This window comes from Orycteropus afer, unplaced genomic scaffold (assembly GCF_000298275.1).
Source record: "Orycteropus afer afer isolate SDZICR_OR568_19922 unplaced genomic scaffold, OryAfe1.0 scaffold00262, whole genome shotgun sequence".
Lineage (NCBI taxonomy): Eukaryota > Metazoa > Chordata > Mammalia > Tubulidentata > Orycteropodidae > Orycteropus > Orycteropus afer.
The window spans coordinates 2610978-2627524 of NW_006921849.1; the positions used below are offsets into that span (position 1 = coordinate 2610978).

The window sequence follows — 16547 nt, forward strand, 5'->3', positions numbered from 1 at the left end:
GGGTTCATATTTGTTGTCTGTACTGCCCAAGTAACTCTCTATGTCTTTCTCATCCTCAATGCTGCCATATTGGTCACTCACATTTGGTACATTGCCCTTCTCTTCACCCAACCCACTTCTGTTTTAGACCAATAAAACCTTGACAAGAGTGAACCTTGGATCATTTGCTGATCATCTGGTCGCAGTAGCAGAGGGTTTGGTGAGTTCCAATACATGTTACTGTCAAGTCAATTCTGACCCATAGCAACCCTGTAAGACAGAGTAGAACTGCCGCATAGGGTTTCTGAGGCTGTAATCTTAACAGAAGCAGAGTGCCTCAGTGTTCTCCTTTGAAGAGGCTGGTGGGTTGGAACCACTAACCTTTTGATTCACAGCCGAGTGTTTAACTCCTGTGCTCCACAGAGGTCAGTTAAATGGTACAGTAGTCGTGGCTGTCAAACACCAGTAGTTCTTAAGGGGGCTCCTGAGGAGAATTCTTCTGCCATAAGCCATTCTTTGTTCAAGCTGCCTGTGGTCAGCAGCCACGGCAGCATGGCCCACCCTGCTGTGGGCAGTGACGGTTCCCAGGGCAGTTGCAGAGTGCACTCAAACACCCCTGGTCCTGCTGTGCTCAGTGCTGGGGCCCTTGCCACCTTAGCACCGGGTCTACATTCATTCCCATCAGCCCGTCCACACCCTCCTCCCAACACGCGCCCATGTGCGCCTACCACACGCACATATCAACGTTCGTATATACGTCATTTTCCTTGCCGTGTAGGGGAATGGTCACTGAGGGTACGGAGGAGGAAGATTTCATCTGATGCTTTGAATCACCAATAGTTAATGGATAAGGGGGAGGAGACCCCATGTTTCTCCTTCCTCAACTCCTGTGCTGGTTGGGGTATTAACGGTCCCTTTCAAGCAGCAGCACACTCATGAGGTGATTAAATCCTGATGCAGAAGCTTCCTAGCTGTGGGACCTTGGGCAAGAGTTTCCCACCCTCTGTGCCTTCCCTTAGGAGCTCTGGTGGCATACTGCCTAAGGCATGTGACTGCTAACCAGAAGGCTGGCGGTTCAGACCCACCAGCCACTCCTTGGAAGGAAGGTTGGGCAATCTACATCCTTAGTGATACCACCTCGGAAACCCAAGGAGGGGTTGCTAGGAGTTGGATCCGACTTGATGGCAGTGAGTTTGATTTTTTTGGCTTGGTGCCTTCCTCTTCTCATCTTTCAAATGGGCACAGAGTCGTATCTGCCTCCTAGGACTACTGCGTGTTATCATTTGTAGAGCAGGACCTGGCAGAGAGCACATGCTATTCAAGTAGGAGTTCAATTAATAAAGCACTTCTCAGCTGAGCCGTGGTGTTCTCATCTCTGAAATGGGGAAGGTGGATGAGAGACAGCACAGCTGTGAGCTCAGGAAGGGCTAATGAGTAGGAGTGTCTGCTCAGAGTCTGGTTCCGTGATTTGAGGCAGGGTCTCTTGGCCCTGTCCCTTCAGGCTGGCTCCAGCATCCGGGACCATCACTTAGAGGAAGGCTACCTGCCGTGATGGGACTGGCTGGAGCTCCTATAGTTAGTGAGGGTGCCTCGCATCAGAAGCGGGTGTTGATCTCTGTGTATTTTCTTCTCCCTGTAGCCCGAGGGAATCTTGAAGATGTCTCTGTACCTTTATTCCCAAAATGTGGAAGCACTGTACCATCGTGAAGTTATTCCCTTGGAACAATCAATGGTAACAATAAGCGAGCTCCGGCATTTTGCTCTCCTCTCACGCAACATCCATTTCAAAGAGTTGCCCTTCTGTTCACCCAGTGATGTGCTTTCATCTCATGTGGGTCACGTCCTCAGCCTGAGAAATGGAGCCACTTGAAGAAACACTCAGGCAGCTGGGCCTTAGCGTTCTCAAACGTTAGGAGGCTACAGCATAAGTATCACCAGCCCCCTCTGCTTGTTTCCTGTCTTTCTGCTATTGGAGGGTGGGCACCGAGAATGAAACCTGCAGCTGCCTCCTCCTCCTGGGTGAAGTGTCCATGCTGTTACAAGGCCCTCCGAAGCCACGCAGTTAGCAAAAGGACTCATATTTCTCTCTGGCCCTCACGCTTACTTATTCTCAAATTCTTTTTCTACAAACACTCTCAAGAAATACGTGCAAGCCAGGGTAAGCGCCCTTCTGCACACTTCACTTGGATTCCATGCTGTCTCCTGACAGCCACCTCAGGGTTCTCTGGAGAAACAGAACCAGTGAGATACAGACCCCCACGCAAACAGACACACACACCCACTGCTGCTGCTGTAAGTTGCTGATTCATAACGACCCTGTGTATGCCAAACAGAACGCTCTCATGGGATTTTTAAGGCCATAGCCCTTCCGAAGCAGATCATTAGGCCTATCTTCTGATGACACTCTGGGAGGATTCGAAAGCAGCCTTTCAGCTAGTAATTGAGCACTTAACTGCTTGTTCCACCCAGGGACACATGTGTCTGTCTGTCTACCTATACACACACACGTTGCTATACGTAGATTTATTTTAAGAAGTTGACTGATGCAATTGTAGAGGACTGGCAGCTCTGAAATCTGTATTTCGGGTGACAGGTTTGACATTCCTGCTGGTTTGTGTCCCTAACTCCCTAAATCAGTTGATGGGAAGAGTTCAGAGTAAGAGAGACCTGGAAAGAGATCTATAGACTCTGGAGGCAGAATACATCCTAAGGAAAGCTCCCTTTTGACTTTTAAGGCATTCAGCTGATTAGCTGAGGTTCCCACACGTTGTGGAAAAGTAATGCAAAGGCCAGTTGATAAAATCACACCTAACTCCTTTCTAACAGCAGCAAGACTGATGTTTGACCAAACACCTGGACACCACAGCCCAGCCAACTCGACACATAAACTTGACCGTCACAGTGGCTGTGGCTTGCTTTCTCACTTCCCACCCTGTTTTCTGACTTTCCTTTTCCTCCTCTCCTCACTGCCGTCTTGCTTCTCTCCTTAATGAAATAACAAAGGCAGTCTGGAGCAGGGGCGGAGGAGCTTTGCAGTCACACAGACCTGGTTTCAAATCCTGCTTCTGCTTTTCCAAAGTATCGTAGCCTCTGAACTCACCCCCACGTGATGGACAGTGCTCTGCCGTTACTGGCTTCACTGAGATGAAGCATCAAAGGGGCTCACACGTGGGCCGTGTATCCTGTGCAGAAAGTGGGTCACTAAGTCTGCTTGCTCAGGTTGGGAGAAGCATACACGTCGACTGCTTTAGAACCTTCTAGAACTAGTTCTACTCTTGTTTTTTTCCCTCTCCTGACTTCGTAGTTGATTAGAATACTCACAAATTCCTGCTGTTGAATTTTCTTGATTTTTACACTGTGTTTAATCACAGTTCCACACTGTACTTGTTCCTGACGTACATGTTACATTGTAAGTCTGGTCCTCATTTCTAAATGCTTATTTTTAAGTGCACAGGACACATTGGCCTTTTCAGAGATAGGGGAACACTGTCTACATGTAGGCAAGTTGTTGTTTATGTGTGATCTTAATCTCAACCAGGGTTGGGCAAACTGTGGCCCTGCAAACTACAGCTGTGGGCCAAACCTGGCCTGCTGCCTTGTTTTGTCAATAACGTTTTCCTCGAACTTAGCCAAGTCCATTAGTTCACATATAGTCTGTGGCTGCCTTTGGCTTCAGGGGAGCAGTTGGGGCAGGGAATGGCCTGCAAAGTCTAAAACACTTACAATCTGGCCCTTTACAAATAAAGTTTGCCAACCTCTGATCTAAGCCATGTAGGAAAACTGCTCTAGTTAGGCAGGCTTCCTGTTGAACACCTTCCACTTTTATTAAGTCTACCTCACAGGGGTTTCTTGGACACCTTGTGGGTGATGTGCTACCCTTCATGTTGTTGTTGTTGTTGTTGTTTGCCGTCAAGTCGGCCCCGACTCATAGCGACCCCTCCTTGGGTTTCCGAGGCAGTATCACTACGGAAGTAGGATTGCCCAACCTTCCTTCCGAGGAGTGGCTGGTGGGTTTGAACCGCCAGCTGTCTGGTTAGCAGGCAAGTGTCTTAGCCACTATGCTACCAGAGCTCCCGCTACCCTTCATAGCATTGGAATAAGTATCTTGATTTCTTTGGGGACACTGTTACTTGTGTTCATTGCTTTTTCTAGAATAAAACCATTCAGTGTAAAGTCGAGTTTGGTGACTGGTTTGGGGGGGGGGGCACAAGGATCTTACTGCTTCATGTAATAATTTGGAAAATATCATCTCTGTTTGTTCACCAGCATACTTTACAGCAAAGCATCAAGATACTTAGACACAACACCAGAGGACTGATGGTAAGGACTTTTTTTGTTCTTCTTTCAAGGGATTTTGTTATCCAGCACCACTCTTAGCATCTCAGAGATGCTGCTGCGTGTTAGAACTTGAAGACGACTCCATTATCCATCCACATCAAATATCAAGCGGATTTTCTTCCTGTCTCCTTCCTTCACTTATATCAGTGGAGCCTTCCCTTTAGCATGGTGTTACTTGCACATTGCTGATGGTGCTGCCCAGTCAGTTCGGACTCGTAGCAACTCTGTAGGGTAAAGTAGGGCTGCCCCGTAGGGCTGCTGCCAAAGGCCTCTTTGATGTGTTAGAAAGCAAAGGCATCACTTTGAGGTCAAAGGTGTGCCTGACTCAAGCTATGGGATTTTTTATTGCCCCATATGCATGGAAAGCTTGACAAGGAATAAGGAAGACCTTTCAGATAGTAGCCGAGGGCTTAACCGTTAACACCTCTAAAGTTTCTTGTTAGATCCGTAAACCAAAAACCAAATCCACCGCCATCGAGTTGATTTCCAACTCATAGTGACCCTGTGGGACAAAGTAGAACTCCACAGAGTTTCCAAGACTGTAAATGTTTACAGAAGCAAACTGCCTCATCGTTCTCCTGTGGGGCAGCTGGTGGGTTCAAACTGCCAAGCTTTTGGTTTGTTGTTGTTAGGTGCCATTGATTTGGCTCCAATTTACAGTGACACTGTGTACAACAGAACAAAATGCTGCCCGGTCCCGTGCCATCCTCACGGTCCCTGCTGTGCCTAAGCCTGTCATTGCAGCCACTGGGTCAGTCCATCTCGTGGAAGGTCTTCCCCTCTTCACTGACCCTCTACTCTACCACGCATGATACTCTTCTTCAAAGACTGGTCCCTTCTGACAACATGACAAAGGAGGTGAAACAAACTCTGGCCATTCTCACTTTTGAGGAGCAGGCCAGCTCTACTTCTTCCAGGATGGATTTGTTCGTTCTTCTGGCAGTCCATGGTATTTTTGGTATTCTTTGCTAACACCGTAATTCAAAGGCATCAACTCTTCTTCAGTCTTCCTTATTCACTGTCCAGCTTTCACACGCATATGAGGCAATTGAAAGTACCATGGCTTGGGTCAGCCATACCGTAGTCTTCAAAGTGACATCTTTGCTCTTCAGCACTTTAAAGAGGTCTTTTGCAGCAGATTTGCCCAGTATAATATGATATCTGATTCCCTGACTGCTGCTTCCATGGGTGTTGACTGTGGACCCAAGGGAAACGAAATCCCTCACAACTTCAATCTTTTCTCTGTTTACAGTCATTATATAGCTTTTTGGCCCAGTTGTGAGGCTTTTCACTGTCTTTATGTTGAGGAACAACACCTGTGTGGGTCACCACATGTCCTCAGAGTGGAGCTCAGGATCCAGAAGGTGAACAGAAACACAGATGGCCCGTCAGAGAACTGGCACACTGCCACGTCTGCCTGTCTCCCATTAGCCAAAGCATGCCACAGGGCCAGGCGAATCATACTGGGCTGGGGAGAGGTGCAGCACCCACTGGTAAGCTGGTCCAGTGAGGGCGTCTGCAGTCATGAGCTGCTAAGACAGCCTACCACGGGGCTCCTGCAGTGCCAGTAATATTCCCACGGCAGAGACTGAGTCCCGAGGCCATGTTGTCGTCATCGGAACCCACAATGCCAGCAGGCAACTCAGCAAATCTCTTGATTATATGAAATGGGTTTTCCATGAGAGGTTTCAGGAGTCAGTCTTACAAGTTTTTTTTAAAAAAAGCCTTTGAGTCAGTTCCAACTCAAGGTGCACTGAGGGATGTCCAAGACCTGCGCGCCACAGGGTTTGTAGTAGCTGAGTTTTCAGAAGTTCATCACCAGGCTCTTCCTCCAAGGTGCCTGGACTTGAACCTCTAGCCTTTCCGTGAGCTACCCGAGCCACCCAGGGACTCCCCAACCCCACAATACAAAGCCAAACATTCTTCCCCACACTGTTCTCCTTGAGAACAAGACCATGACTCAGGTGCTCTGAAGACTCTTAGGCTTACTCTTCTCTGAGCCCTGTTTGCATAGTTGCCATTTTCACAAGTGTATGCCATGCAAAGGCTGGTGGCCGAGTGCAGATCCTCTGTGACTCCTACACACCTTGACACTCAGGGCTACACTGTGCATTTGGGCATCGCTCCCCACAGGGGCCCAGCTGAGGGTGAGGTAGGGGTGAAAATCAACCTTTAGTCTCCTAACCAAGCTGTGTGTCCTGAGGCTTCTGGACAGAAAAAAGAAGTGGTTGCCATGGAGTCACTGCTGGCTCCCGGTGACCTGTGTGTCAGAGCATGCTTCATGGGGCTCTCGGGCTCGTTTTGTTTGAAAGCACGTCACCAGACCTTTCTTCTGAGGCATAGGTGGCTTTGAACCATCAGCCTTTCCATCGGCAGCCAACCATAGTAACCGTTTTCACCACCCAGGGACTCCCTCTGGACGGAAGGGACAACTTTTCTAATTTACACAAAACTGCCACATGGATTGGCAGTGGCCTTGTCCTTGTGGAGTGTGGCCTCAGGGACGACACAGTGCTGTGTGCACACTGCAGCTCTTCACCTTGAGCAGGGTTACCTCCTTGGGGTTGTTCGCTGCTGTCAGGTCTATTACGAGTCACGGCAACCCCCCGTGTGCAGAGCAGAACTTCTCTGTGGGATTTTCAAGGCTGCAGCCTTGCGGAGGCAGGTTGCCAGGCCTGTCTCCCAAGGTGCCTCTGGGTGGGTTGGGACCGTCGGTCTTTCATCTGGTTAGTCGAGCACTTAACCGTTTGTGCCAGCAAAACCGTTTCCCCTCATCTGGGAAGCAGGGCACAAGAAGCCTTCCCTACAGTCTTGTGAGTATTCACCGGGTGATTTGTAGAAAGGACCTAGCCAGGGGTTCGGCCCAAAATCAAAGCCCCACCTGCGCCCATCTCCACCCCTCTGCACACCCAGGGCTGGCCAGTTCTGTTCTCCCCCCAAGTACAGATGCTCGTATGGGCTGAGTTCACAGGGCTCACCACTGCATGCAAACTGCCTGAGTAAATCATTTGATCCCTCTGGTACTGCCACTGTTTGCTCTGTCTTCCAGATGAAAGTGAATGACATCTTTCTCGCACTGAATTCTGCCCAGTCCTTCATCAGACAGGGTGTTCCTGATATAATCAAGACCGTGAGTTTACTTTTTGAAAAATAAGTGTGTCAGGAAGTGAGTATGTGAACTGAGGAGTGTGACTGAACAAGGGGGACAGGAATCGTTTTAATGATTCACTAATGTCTGGTTTCTTTCCAGGAAAGTGCGAAGTATGCGAGTGTCATAATAGGACACTTTAAACATTACATCCAGTGGGTCAAACACTCTGTAAGTAGTCCCTTTTATGAGGAGAAGGGAGGCTGTGTCTTAGGACAGTAACCTTCTAGGATAAAATCAGGAGGAAATAAAAATAAACTTTGCCCTCCTTTGATAGGAGGCAAGTAAAAGGACATTGGGGTGTGAAGGCTGAGAGGGGAGGTGCTGTAAGAGTTAGCACAGGTGTTGTATTCCCAGTGCCCTCCCTTCACTCCCCTTTGTCATATGGGTTCTTGCCACAGTTGCCTGTCCCCAGCTTTCCCCCACCAGCTTTCCGATGAACCATGAGCTCCTGAGAAGCGTGAAGTTTCCAGTGGTTTTATGGCAACAAGTTGGTGGGGAGAGTTGTTGCTGTGTGCTGTCGATTTTGACTTACAGCGACCCTATAGGACAGAACAGAACTGCCCCATGGGGTTTCCAAGGCTGTGATGTTTACGGGATTGGATCGCCAGGTCTTTCTTCCTGTGGAATGACTGGTAGGATTTTACTGCCAACCTTCTGGATAGCGGTCAAGCTCTTCACCACCGTGCCACCACGCTGGTTGCCACCTTGGGCCCTGGGCTGACTCCTCGTTGAGGATTATTCCCTTGTGGGTTGGCTTGCTGCTGATTACCGGGTTGGTGCTACTAGACAAGGTGGGCTTTGAGAAGTCTGGCAACTCAGGAGAATTTAGGCCACCCCTGCACAGCTCTGGTAGCGTAGTGGCTAAGGCACTTGACTGCTAACCAGAAGGCTGGTGGTTCAAACCCACCAGCCACTCCTCGGAAGGAAGATGGGGCTATCTACTTCCGTAGTGATACCTACCGCCTTGGAAACCCAAGGAGGGTCGCTATGAGTCACTATGAGTCTGACTTGATGGCACATAACAACAACAACAACAGTACAGCCCAAGCTTCACATTGTGTTCCTGGGCCTTGACCATGTGCAGCCAGATGGCCTTGTCATCCCACATCATATTCCAGCCTCACACTGTACTTTGACCCTTCTTGGAGCGACTTCCTCTGTATGTCTTCTCCCCACTGCCCTCTGCCAATTCTCACCACCTCGGCCAGGTGCCTGGTTATCCTGAAAGGCACAGGGCAGAGAAGCCCTCTTTCTGATATCTGTGTGGTCATCCCCCACGTGGGATCCTCGGGGTCTTCTGTGTGAGTAAAAAGGGTACACATGTGGGTGAGCTGTGGCTGAAGGAGCACATCAACACTGTCCCGTCACCATGCATCTCCTGCATGGGACTGAGGACCACAGTTTGGTCATGTTTCTGTACCTGGAATACAAAGCAAATACCTGAGAACCACAGTGAAGCGGGGCCAGAATGGTTCCATCACAGAGCAGCCATGGCCTGAGGATGCAGTGGTTAAAGCATTTGGCTGCTAACCAGAAGGTTGGCAGTTCAAACTCACCAGCTGCTCCATGGGAGAAAGTTGAGACAATCTGCTTTTGTAGAGATTTACAGCCTCGGAAGCCCCGTGGGACAGTTGTACTCTGTCCTGTAGGATCACTGTGAGTTGGAATCAATGATGGCAGTGGGTTTGGGTTTTATGGTGTGGGATGAATTGGGCTCCTGCAGGGGACTTGGGACATTTCCACAGGGTCAATGCAAGGTGCAGGAAAATGTGCAGAATGTGACCTCTCCCTACTTTTTATAAAACCAACAGTGCAAAAACTCATACAACCCTGAACTTGAAGAAACTTAAGATTATGAACATTGGTGACCTTGTAAGGTGTAGATAGAAGGAAAAGAGGAATATGGAGCAACCAAAAAGGGAAAGAAAAAGAAAAAAAGACACTCCCATATGCTCCCTCCCTCGAGAAAAGGAAGCATCTAACTTCGGGTACATGTTGTTGTTGTTGTTGTTATGTGCCATCGAGTCGGCCCCGACTCATAGCGACCCCTCCTTGGGTTTCCGAGGCAGTATCACTATGGAAGTAGGATTGCCCAACCTTCCTTCCGGGGAGTGGCTGGTGGGTTTGAACCGCCAGCCGTCTGGTTAGCAGGCAAGCTTCGGGTACATAGAAACATATTTTGAAGAAGTGACTACAGTCTCCTTAAATCATTTGTGGGCTTGGAGCATCTGTCCCAGTAATCCCTATCTCAGGATGGGCACATTGTCTTCTCTGAAAACGGGGCTGCCAGGAGTGACTTTAAAACACAAGGGGCTTTGGGAACAGCCACGCCCGCTTGTTTTGTACTGCAGATGAGGCGTTGGCACTACAGTGCAGAATGGCGTGGGTTCGCCATATATGTGGCAGGCTGCGAATCCTACAGCGTTTACAGAAAGGGTTCACCAGCCCCTGCTCTGGAAGGTACAATTTCTCTCCTCTATTCCCACCTCCTTTGTTATCTAACAATGTCGGGTAAGACATTCAGACGGAGGTGTGGTGGGGACACGTGCACTTCCAATTTTCTCCCGAATCCCGCAGGCTGAGATGGCTGTTCCAAGTAACAAATGAGGGACCTGAGGTGGAGAGAGTAAGGGTCTTGCTTGAAAGGTCACAGCTGTGCACACTGCAGAGCAACTCCTTAGCAATCACGTGTGCACGCTCCATGGCCTCCAAAACCCTCCTGGGGAAGGCGGCCAATCAGCAGCGTGTCTGACTCTGGAGGCGTTCTGTGGACATGTGTCAGTTACAGCGTGCCTGTGTTTCACTCCCACAGATCACTAAGAAAATGGCAGCCTGCAGCCCTGTGGCCACCGCCTTGGATTCTCTGGTCGATGCCTTTCTTTGCAGCTCTATTGTGGACCCTTTGGTAAGAGGTTCATCTTTCACAATAAGGAGGCACTCTGGAGGCGTAGTGCCTAAGACACCTGACTGCTAACCAGAAGGCTGGCAGTTCAAAGTCACCAGCCACTCCTCGGAAGGAAGGTTGGGCAATCTACTTCCACAGTGATATCGCCTCGGAAACCCAAGAAGGGGGTTGCTACAGTAAGGAGACACAATCAATCCATCTTTGATTCGATTTCCCCAGATTTCAGAACATGCTGTGAGTTTTCTGCTTGGGTCTATCATAAACTGAGATGCATGTGTGATGACACCTGTTGTTTTGTGTCATCGAGTCCATTCAGAGTCATGGGGAACCTACAGACCAGAGGGGAGCTGCCCCGTAGCGTTTTCCACACTGTAATCTTTACGGAAGCACATCACCAGGTCTTTTGTCCTGCAGAGCTCCTGAGTGTGTTTGAACCTCTGACCTTTCTGGTTAAGCATTCAGCTGAGCGCTTAACCACTGTGTTAACCACCAGGGTCCTTGTTATAATACCTAATAGACGCTAAGAGTCAAAGTCCTATCTGAATGTCTTTGTTCTTTGTGGAATTATATTTACAGAGATCAGGAAGTCCTTGTGAAGAAAACTCCTGTTTGCCTAGAATAATGAGAAAGGAAGAATCATTGAGGTACAGGTTGCCAATATTCAAAAGGACTTTTAGTCCATTTCTGTACACAGGACCAAAGATAGCCCAAGCCTAATTTGATTTTTGATTTAAAAGCCCTTTGAGGGTGTGACTCGGGATAAAACTGTTGCCAGCAAGTCAATTCCAACTCATGGTGACTGTTAAGAGGAGAACCATGCTCCACGGGGTTTTCTTGGCTGTCATCTTATAGAAGCATGTTGCCAGGCTTTTGTTCCGCAGCACCGCTAGGTGGGTTTGAACTACCACCCTGTAGGTCAGTAGCCGATCGCACATTGCTTGTGCCACCCAGGGTCCTTGAGAGTTGGGACAGCAGGCTCTGATTAATCAAGTTTATTACTCAGCCTCTTCACACTTCCTTGGTGAGCCTGTCTTCTCACTTCCCCTGCATAAAGCACCTCAGTGGCTTCCAGTACAAGGGTTGGGCTCAGGATCCTCCTTAATAGGATACGCTGGATCACATGGGATCAGGCCTTGGTCTCTTTGGGCCTCACTTTGTGTTATCTGCCCTCCTTTGCACCTGTATTCCAGCCACACTTGCTTTCTCTCATTCCTTCAACTGCATCTCAGGTCTTACACCGCAAGGCCTTTGCACATGCCATCTCCCTTGCCTGGCTGGTAACTGACACACCTTGTTTCTCTCTCACTCTTCCCTTCTCAACCTGCACCTCACCTGGCTAACTCCACTAGGTCTTATAATGGTCGAGACTGTAGACTCTGAATTTGAATTTTACTTTACCACCTTCTGAATTGTTGGACTTTGGACAAGTTATTGTACTTTTTGGAGCTTCATCAGCCTTGTGGGTTGTTAGTTCAAGGAGAGACTTACATGAAGCCCTTTGCAATGTTTTGCTAGTGTTATTAGCTGATACTCAGTTTTCAGATCTTAGCTCAAATACATCTTTTTTTAGGAAGCCTTTTCAGATCAGCCAAACTAGAATGGGCTCCCTGTTCTCATTCCCATAGCACCCTATGCTTTTTCTTAGAGAACTTCCTGCATTTGGAGTTGTGTGTTTGTGTGGTTCTGGGATTAAGTGGTCTCCATGCACTAGACTCTCAACTCCTTAAGTACAGGCCTGTCTCTTTACTGTCATGTCCCTGTACTCTGGCATATTGCCTCACACAGAGTATTGCTACTGAATGAATGAATGATCAGAGAGCTGTCAGTCCACTTATATCACTCTGTCCATCCATCTCCATGCTCCATGTCCATTTATCCATCTGTCTGCTGGATGGACATTCATGCTCCACTAGGAATGATCCCACCGCTCTTCCAGTCACACAAACCACAAACCTTGGTTCCTGGCTGTGTCCCTACTCTTCCAAATCCCAACCCATTTGTCCTGCTGCTTGTGACCCCTGCTGTTGGCTTGAGTTGAGGCACCCAACATGAAAATTGGCTTATTATGTCCAGGCTCCAGCACCTGCCCACATCCAATCACATATCCAGCTGCCAGGTGGTGCTTTCCAGGTAACTGGGGACACACGGGGCACACTGAGGCTGCTCAGGGTGATGAATGGGCAGGGGCTTTATCAGCAGGTGTTTAACACCGTAAGGACGAGCTCTGGGTATCTCCTGAACTGTCTGTTGAGGTGCCTTTGGGTGGACCTATTATGATGTTCTTTTCCCTTTTGGCTTTCTAACTCCAGGTCTTCACACATTTCATTTAATACTTTGTCTTCTTGAGCCACCCTTTGAAATCTTCCATTCAGCTTTTTTACTCCCTCTTTTACTTCGTCTCTTTTACTTCTATTCACTTTAGCTATTCACCATTCAAGAGCAAGTTTCAGAGTCTCTTCTGACACCCATTTTGGTCTTTTCTTTCTTTTTAATGACTTTTTGCTTTCTTCATGTATGATATCCTTGATTTCATCCTACAACTCATCTGGTCCTTGGTCATTGGGGTTCAATGCATCAAGTCTATTCTTCAGCAGTCCCTAAATTCAGGTTGAACCACTTGAATTTATACAGTCAAGGCCATACTTTGGCTCTTGTGGACTTGTTTTAATTTTCTTCAGCGTCAACTTGAACTGCATATGAGCAGTTAGATGGTCTGTCCTGCAGTCAGCCACAGGTCTTGCTCTGATCGATGATACGGAGTGTCTCCAGCATCTTTTGCCACAGTTATAGTCAATTTGATTCCTATGTATTCCTTCCAGTGAGGTCCACATGGGTAGTCATTGTTGATCTTGTTGAAAAAAGGTATTTCCAATGAATAGGTCATGGGTCTTGCAAAACTCTATCATGCAAAGATTTCATTTTATTTAGATCCACAACACCCATGGAAGCAGTAGTCAAGAAATCAAATGACATAGTGTATTGGAGAAATAGGCTGCAAAAGACCTCCTTAAAGGGTTATAAAACAAAGAAGGCACTTTGAGGACTAAGGTGCACCTGATGATGGTATTTTCAATAGCCTCATTTGCGTTTGAAAGCTGAACAATTAATAAGGCAGGCCGAAGAAAACTTGATGCGTTGGTGAGGAATACTGAGTACATAACATGGACTGCTAGAAGAACGGACAGATCTGTCTTGGAAGAAGCACAGCCAGAATACCCCTTAGAAGTGAATATGAGACTTTGTCTTGTGCACTTTGGACGTATTATCAGGAGGGCCCAGACCCTGGAGAGGCACATGCTTGGTGAAGTGGAGGGTCAGCAAAAAAGAGGAAGCCCCTCCATGAGATGGACTGACCAGGGGCTACAACAGTGGGCTCAAGCATACAGTGGCTGTGAGGCTGGAGCAGGACCACGCATAGTGGCCCCATCTGTGTACAACAGACTGAGACACTTTTCATTCTGTTGTACACAGATGGGGGCCCAGTGAGTCAGAACCTAACAGCAGCAGCATTATTAAGTTTGTTATGTTGATGTTTGAGACTTATTCCCAAAAGGACTAAGGCAGCTTCTAGTAAAAAGGCACAGTTGTCCTAAAGCCGTCAAGCCTCCCAAAATAAGGTTGAAAACATGCAGGTGTAGTCATAAAGGAGGGTGGAAGGAAAGGAGCACAGACTTCCTGGACATTCTGGCTTGAGAGGTGCCCCAGTCAGTGAGCACTCGCCTTACCCAGAAGCAGAACGGCAGCGGGCGAGTCATGAGGGCCTCGCAGGGGTCCTGACATCCATGCTGCCTTTGCCTGGTGCTGGGCTGGGGAGAGCGGCTCTGGGGAGCATTGTCCCCGTGCAGGGGCCACAGCTGGGAACTTCTGCAAGGACTCAACAGGGTGTCAATTTGCAGAGCAGACCAAGGGTAGGATACTAGGCAGAACGCACAGTCAGGCAGTGGGTGGTATCCACATGGTCGTGTTGGCTGTCAGTTCTGATTATTTGTTTTGCATCCGCATCAGTTCTGATTGGCTGATAAAGTTACATCATTGGGAATATCACTGGTGCAAAAATGAATGCTGTGGACGGGGGAAAAAAGGGGTGAGTGGCCCTCTGAATGGAGGAGCCACTCGGCTGCAGCTGACAGTGGCCTTGTGGGTACAAGAGCTCAGTGTTAGTTATGAAGGAAAGAGGTCCGCCCAGGTTTCTACAGGAAATCTGATTTAGGACTGTTAGCAATTCTTTAAAAACATTAACATTGCTCCTCAGCTGACAAATGGTTGCATTTTCTTTGGTCTGCCTTAAACATTAAACTAAACAACTGAAATCAATGAAACATTTATTGAAACCTAATCTGTATTGGGACCTATTGAAAAGGACGTCACTATGGAGACTGGGGTGCACCTGACCCAAGCATGGTATTTTCACTTGCTTCATGTGCATGTGAGAGCTGGACAGTGACTAAAAAATCGATGCATTGGAATTGTGGTGTCGGTGAAGAGTTCTGACTGTACCACGGGCTGCCAGAAGAATGAACAAATCTGTCTTGGAGGAAGTACAGTGGGAATGCTCCTTAGCAGTGAGAATGGCCATACTTTGTCTCTTGTTCTTTGGTCATGTTGTCAGAAGGGACACCAGTCCCTGGAAGCAGGTCAGTGAAAAAGAGGAAGACCCTCAATGAAATGGACTGACACAGTGGCTGCAGTGATGGGCTCAGCATGGCAACGGTTGTGAAGATGGTGCAGGACTGGATGGTGTTTCATGCTGTTGTCCACTGCGTCACTGAGTTGGAACCAACTTGACAGCACCTAACAACAGTATGTGTTAAAGGAGCCCTGGTGGCATAATGGTTAAGTGCTCAGCTGCTAACTGAAAGGTCATGAGTTCAAACTCATCAGCCGCTCCATAGAAAAAAGACGTGACAGTGTGTTTCCATAAAGATTACAGCCTTGGTAACTATGGGGGCAGTTCTACTCTGCCTTGTAGGATTGCTATGAGTTGGGACTGAGTCAACTGCAGTGGGTTTTGCTTTAGTATGTACTCAGAAGCCCTGATGGTGCAGTGGTTAAGTACCCATCTGCCAACCAAAATGCTGGTGATCCAAACCCAACCAGCAGCACAGCAGGAAAAAGACGTGACAACGTGCTTTGTAAAGATCCCAGCGTGGAGTTGGAATCAACTTATCAGCACACATCAACAGAACATATGAAGCACTGCCTCTGTATCCTTAACTCAGCAAAGTTATGAGATGGTAATAGTTTCCCCTCTGTTAAGGTGCAGAAACAAAGCCAGGAAGGTTAATTAGTCATCTTATGGCAAACTGCTCCTAAAAGGGATTGAAACTCAGCCCTGCTGGCCACGCACGTGCTAATGGCTGGACTGCAAAGGGAGCAGTGGTGAGGTGCTGAGAAGTTGACTTTGGAGTGTCCTAGGTTCAAATCCTGCCTCCACCATTGGTTTTATTCCTCATTTGTAAAATACGCATATTAATGGGGCCTGGCATGAATGGTTCATGTGTTCAGCTGCCGACCAAATGGTTGGCAGTTTGAGTCCACCCTCAGCGGGTCCTCAAAAGAAACAATCACTTTGAGGCATTCTACCTGCAAAAAGTCAGCCACTGAAAACTGTGGGGTGCAGTTCTACTGTGACACATACGAGGTCGCCATATGTGTCAGAATCGACTGGATGACAAGTGGTCGGACTGACGCTTTTTAGAAAGATGAAGTGAGTTACAACACACAGCTCTTCACACAGTGGCTGGCTCACAGCAAGCTCACAAATCACAGAACAAAATGAGAAACAAATAACAAAACTTTTTTTCCCCCTGAAACACGTGTTGCTTTCCATTTTCCGTCCTCAAGCATGTAACGATGTTTTGTTTTGCTCCTAGAATCTCTTTTGGTTTGGCATAGGACAGGCGACAGTGTTTTTACTGCCAGCTATAATCGTTGCTGTCAAGCTGGCCAAGTACTACCGTCAGATGGACTCAGAGGAGGTGTACGATGAGTAAGTAGCTGTGTGTCCACGGAGGCTGGGGCTGGTGTTCTCAGGGTGCTGCTTCTGCGGAGCTGGCCAGGAAGAGGGCTGACGGCTTTGCACTTGACTTGGCTCACCTACTGGCTCGTCCCTGAGCAGGGGTTTTGTTTGTACAGACTTTCTCATGCTTGTTTTAATTGCTTTTTTTTTTTTTT

At 48.1% G+C, this 16547-nt stretch overlaps 1 protein-coding gene across 1 annotated transcript in view; it reads left to right on the forward strand.

Annotated features, from left to right (window-relative positions):
- The window catches only part of PROM1 (prominin 1), a 139793-nt gene extending 123427 nt beyond the window's left edge, over window positions 1-16366 (forward strand). The window contains exons 16-22 of the mRNA XM_042782209.1: window positions 128-199; window positions 1619-1711; window positions 4246-4299; window positions 7367-7447; window positions 7568-7636; window positions 10281-10373; window positions 16247-16366. Of these exons, the coding sequence (XP_042638143.1) occupies window positions 128-199; window positions 1619-1711; window positions 4246-4299; window positions 7367-7447; window positions 7568-7636; window positions 10281-10373; window positions 16247-16366 (582 nt within the window). The remainder of the gene's footprint in view (window positions 1-127; window positions 200-1618; window positions 1712-4245; window positions 4300-7366; window positions 7448-7567; window positions 7637-10280; window positions 10374-16246) is intronic.
- The last annotated feature ends 181 nt before the right edge of the window (window positions 16367-16547 follow it).